The 5,346-nt window shown below is 50.2% G+C and overlaps 1 protein-coding gene across 1 annotated transcript; it reads right to left on the bottom strand.

Annotated features, from left to right (window-relative positions):
* Positions 1 to 2,190: 2,190 nt before the first annotated feature.
* GPR84 (G protein-coupled receptor 84) lies at positions 2,191 to 4,797 on the bottom strand. Its single transcript, XM_036299153.1, has 2 exons — positions 4,118 to 4,797; positions 2,191 to 3,620 (listed from the first exon to the last, which is right to left on the bottom strand). Exon 2 carries the CDS (start codon positions 3,610 to 3,612, stop codon positions 2,404 to 2,406), a length of 1,209 nt encoding a protein of 402 aa, XP_036155046.1. The 5' UTR covers positions 3,613 to 3,620; positions 4,118 to 4,797; the 3' UTR covers positions 2,191 to 2,403.
* Between the last annotated feature and the right edge of the window lie 549 nt (positions 4,798 to 5,346).

Below are 5,346 nucleotides of genomic sequence, written 5' to 3'. Positions count from 1 at the left end.
AACCAAGGTACATGCCCTTGACCGGAATCGAACCTGGGACCCTTCAGTCCTTCAGTCCGCAGGCTGACGCTCTATCCACTGAGCCAAACCAGCTAGGACTGTTGTTTTTTAATCCTCACCTGAGGATATTTTTCCATTGATATTTTAGAGAGAGTGGAAGGGAGGGGGAGAGACAGAGAGAAACATTGATGTGAAAGAGACACAGTGATTGGTTACCTCTCCCACACCCCCAACCAGGGCCAAGGATCCAGCCTGCAACTGAAGTGCATGCCCTTGACCTGAATGGAACCTGGGACCCTTCAGTCCGAGGGCTGACGTTCTATCCACTGAGCCAAACTGGCTAAGGTGATTCTAGTTTCAGAAAGGCTGCTGTTCGACACCTGGGCTGGTACTGACTGAGGTCAGACTCTCTGCCCTCAACTCATGGTCATACCACTTAATAGCCTTTTGACTTTGGACAAATTGCTTAACCCAAATTGTCTATTTTTCATTTGTAAAAAAGATATTATAATAGATACCTTATGGTCAATTTTGTGGGGATTACACAAAATACATTTACAGGATTTAGGACAGTCCCGGGGCACATAAAAGAGGGCACTCCTCCCTCATTTTTGTACAAATAATAAAGCCTGAGGCCCAGAATAGTCAAGGGTCCTGCCCGGGTTCACAGAGCTAATTATCAGAGAACCTGGACTGGAACCTGGTCTCTACGCTCCTGGGCACGTGTTGTTTTTGGTCCTTGTTATTGTTCACTCCGCCTGCCTGGGCCCCTGCCTCAGTAGCTTGAACGCCTGAACTTGATTCCGTTCAGGCTGCTGTGATTTTTGTGGAAGAGGATACTTCAGAAGCACATGTTCCAGATCAGGAGGCAGCATTCCTGGGCCCTTGGAGTGTTAAATGTGAGAGTCTAGCTCTGTCCACCCGACTCTCTGAGTCTCTCTGGACTTGACTTTGTTCTCTCAGTCCATGGACTGGGGGGCAGGGGGGGAACAGCACGCAGCCAGAGCAGTGTTGCTGTCAGCATGACTCACCTTCCATCCCCAGTGCCCTGATCGCCACCCTAACCAAGCACTGTGCACAGTAAACATCTCATGAATAATACATGTATAATTAATTCCTTACTTTCCTCCCTAAGTTTAAGGAAGAGCGAGGGATGCAGATACCTGGGTCTCCACCCCTGCGGGCTGAGAGGGGAGCGGGTATCTCTGGACTCCCCGTCCCTCTGACACCGTGTGTCCTCCACAGGGAAGCCAGAAAGAAAACACAGAGAACCAGCGTCACCTGGTGGTGACAGGTGCTTTAAATTCGAGAGTGAGCCTGCAGAAGGTTGACAGGACGCTGGGCAGTCTGGAGGAAGGGAATGGTAGGATTTCCCCTCAGCCTGGCCCCTGAGCCTTCTTAACTAGAGTCTCTGTTCTGCTTTCATAACCCAGGCAGACAAGAGCAAGTCTGGGGGGAGTGCGGGGTCAGGTGAATTAGCTCCAACCAGTGTGGCCCTGCTAGGGCAACTAGAACTGTCTGTCATTGCTTCTGCTAAGCCAGTGGTTCTCAACCTGGGCTGCACATTAGAATCACCTGGGGATCTTTTTAAAATCCTGATTTCTGGGCCTCATCCTCCGGAAATTCTGTTTCGTTGTTACTAATGTTGTGGCCCCACCCCATAACAAAGAAACAGAATTTCCGGAGGATGAGGCCCAGAAACCAGGATTTTAAAAAGATCCCCAGGTGATTCTAATGTGCAGCCCAGGTTGAGAACCACTGTGCTAAGCTCAGTTTTATTTCCACAGAGCGAGAGTCCTCTCCCAGGACCATTCTCTTTGGATAAGTCAAGAGTCAGGGGGCTAGCCTCACTTGAAGTGGTTATCAATGCTGAATTTAAAAAAATATTTTTTTAAACTGAAAAACATCTGTTTGCAGGGATGAGGGGGATCCTGGCAGCAGTAGTTAGGAATAGTAGTAGGTAGGAGCCATTTCTGAGAAGTTAAAAAAAGGCAGGCTAATCCTCTTAAACCAAACTCACATGTTTTTTTAACCTGGAAACTCCTCAGCTGAAGGCAATGTCCTGACCTAGGCCCACTGCTTCCTGCTCCTGCTCTGACCTGCCCCCCCCCCCCAACCCTCCACTATTAAGTTCCAGCTGCAAACCAACACTGGCTTATTTCCTTCTTCTCCAAAGACCACACCTGAACATTAAAAGAATGGAATTCATTTATTAATAATTAATAATGCACCTTGGGCAGCCTGGGGCTGCAACACTGAGCAAGGGATAGAGATGTCTGGTTTGGGGGTCAGGGGGAGGTTGTCCGTGAAAATGCCCACAGGTTTTACTCTCATCTACTCCATACCAGCTGGCCACTCTAGTTCTGGATGAAACAGTCTCAGATTCTGGTGCCGAACACAGTTCTAAGGGAGCTTACGGAAACTCCGGAGCCTGCGGAAACTCTGGGGTCCTCGTTGTAGGAGGGAGACATACGCTTGGCGGAACTGGCGGTTCATGGCTGCATAGAGCACAGGGTTAATGCAAGCATTGAGCCAGGTGAAGTTGGCAGCAAGCATGTGGACAACCCGGGGAGCCCGGACCTTGGCATCCAGGATGTTGAGCAGCAAGAAAGGGATGTAGCTCACGGTAAAGCAGATGAACACAGCAAAACACATCCGAGTCACCTTCCCAGACTCTGATGGAGAGTCCTGAGCTTTTTGGGCTCCTTTAGTTGGCCTGGTCTTGGCAGGTGCCTCCGGAGGGCTTTTCCCTGCCATCTGCTGAGCGACCTCGCTGCTGCTCTGGTCCCCCACTTCTGACGAGTCCCCTTCCAAGGTCTGGGTGGTGACAGCACTGGCTGGCTCAGATGAAATCCCCTCACTGGGCCTTCTTGATGCCACCCCACTGTCCAGCTCCTGGAAATGACCCGGCACGGCTTCATCTGTCCCAGCCACATTGTGGGAGCGGACATCTGTCTGGTGCAGCTTGTACTGAACCAGCGCCTGTGCTGCTCGCTTCACCTGGCGGTGGATGAGGCAATAGAAGACGCCGACACTGCTGAGCCCAAGCACAAAGTAGATGCCCAAGAGGATGGTGGTGTAGGGTCGGCCTCGGATGCGGTCAAAGCTGCAGGTGCAGACTACGGGCACCAAGATATAGACATTCCAGAGCGGGGCAAAGCTGGCCACACCTATCACCCAGGTGCCCACCAGAGCCAGCACTATCCCCTTGGCACTGAACACTTGGGGAAAGAGGTTAGGGTGGGCAATGAGGAGGTAGCGTCCCAGGGCGATGAGGCAGAGGGTGAGGATGGAGACAGAGTTGGACGTAAAGAGGAGGAACCCAAACACCCTGCAGAAAGTGGCGCCAGTTCTCCAGTGCAGGTGGAGGTAGGTGTCCACGGAGAAGGGCTGGAGAAGGGTGCAGTAGAGCAGATCAGCTACCGTGAGGTTGGCGATGAGCAGGTTGAAGTGGGTACGGAGCTTGGGCTGGATGGCCAAGGCCAGCAGGGTGAGCACGTTGCCCACGGTGCCCGTCACAGCCACCACCACCCCCCAGATAACTGCCACATAACGATAGCCCACCACAGACTCGTGGTAGCAGGAAAAGTTGGCATCAGAGGTGTTCCACATAATGGAGGCTGAAGGGAGAGAGTAGAAGAGGAAGAGGGAGTCAGAGCTTGACTTTGAATTTGGATCTCTTGAACTACTCTGCTCCCCTGGACACCTGAACTGCTCTGGGAGCTCACCCGCCTCCCAAGCCATTCCCGGACCGCTTCATCTCAAGATTCCCAACCCTCTTAGTCCTTTCCCATTCTCAATGATTCTCCCAAATTCTTATCTAAATACCTTAGTCTCTGTACACTTCAAACTCCAGGCCTTATTCAATATCTATCCACGTTCTCGTAGTAACCCCAGTGCCCTCCAACATTTTTAATTCCTCCCCTGTCCTCTAAGACCACCCAGGAGTCCCCTGTCTGTACCCAGGATACTGTCATACTCCTCTCTGCTGTGCTTTGCTACACACACATGCTAGCCTCAGTGTTTTGTTTTGTGTGTGTGTGTGTTTCTGTTTTTACCACCTCTGAGATGCAGAGACAGAGAAAGAAAAGTACACCCACACCACAAAATTACTCACCTGAGTCTCCCAGCCTTCAATTCTCTCTTCAATGGGAGAAGAAATCAAACTCACTCAAAGGGCAGTCCCTTCTAATGGGCAGTCAGGCTTCACACAGGAGGAACCCTGCTCAGGTCTCTTTATACTAGGCTGAAAGAATAAGAAACTCCTCACTTACCCAACGTGAGCCACTTCCTTCCTCGTCGCTGGTTCTACTTGTTCTGCTTTGGCTAGTGAAATCTGGGCTTCTCTGTTGAAATTCCCCTGCTACTTACCCCAATGCCATATCAATTCCTTCCTTTCTCTTTTCGGAGGCCCACGCTATGTTTCCTTCCTCTCTTTGCATAGCAGCACACCCGTAAGGTCATTGCCAAGAATTGTTGAGGCATGGAGACAGAGTACCAGGACATCTGGGTCACTTCTCACGGGGCCAACAGACAAGACCAAGTTCCAGGAGCAATTCTGGGTACCCCAGAGGCCTTGACTTTGTTTTGGTGGAATACTACCTTCCCTCTCTCCAGGACTTGGTGATGGTTCAAGTCAGAATCCCATGTGATATCCTAACACATGTAGGACATTTGAGACAAAGGGCACAGGGTGCATAGAGTCATAGAGGCTTTAGTGGAGGTGAACAAAAAGTGTGAGGTAAGAAGCAACAGAGAAGATCCTGGAGAGGTGAGCAAGGCTGAGATTAAGAAAGGCCTTGTGCATCCTGCTGAGGAGCTGGGCGTTGTTTTTTTTTCTTTTGGTTGTTGTTGTTTTTTAAATATATTTTATTGATTTTTCACAGAGAGGAAGGGAGAGAGAAAGAGAGTCAGAAACATCGATGAGAGAGAAACATCGATCAGCTGCCTCCTGCACATCCCCCACCGGGGATATGCCCGCAACCCAGGCACATGCCCTTGACCGGAATCGAACCCGGGACCCTTCAGTCCGCAGGCCGACGCTCTATCCACTGAGCCAAACCGGTTTCAGCTATAATGGACAAATGAGTTCTAATTTACAACAGCTAGTCTTTCTAGATGCCAGTGTATGACAAAAGTAGAGTTAGTTAACTAATGCATTTAGTACATTTGTGCTGAAATTTCTAGGGAAGATTGTCTTCTGAATAGCTGAGCACTGTAGCCCACATGGCAGGTGGAGGAGGGCAGGAAGGGAAAGATGGGCTTAGGCTACAATGTTCATCTTTCAAAGACACTTTCCGATTATAACTGTTAAATGTGTGCAGTTTATTCAAAACTGCTGTGCAT

Source organism: Myotis myotis, unplaced genomic scaffold (genome assembly GCF_014108235.1).
Source record: "Myotis myotis isolate mMyoMyo1 unplaced genomic scaffold, mMyoMyo1.p scaffold_m19_p_3, whole genome shotgun sequence".
In the NCBI taxonomy this organism is placed as follows: Eukaryota; Metazoa; Chordata; class Mammalia; order Chiroptera; family Vespertilionidae; genus Myotis; species Myotis myotis.
The sequence above is the reverse complement of the archived record's forward strand: the minus strand, read 5'-3'. Positions and strand labels throughout refer to the sequence as shown.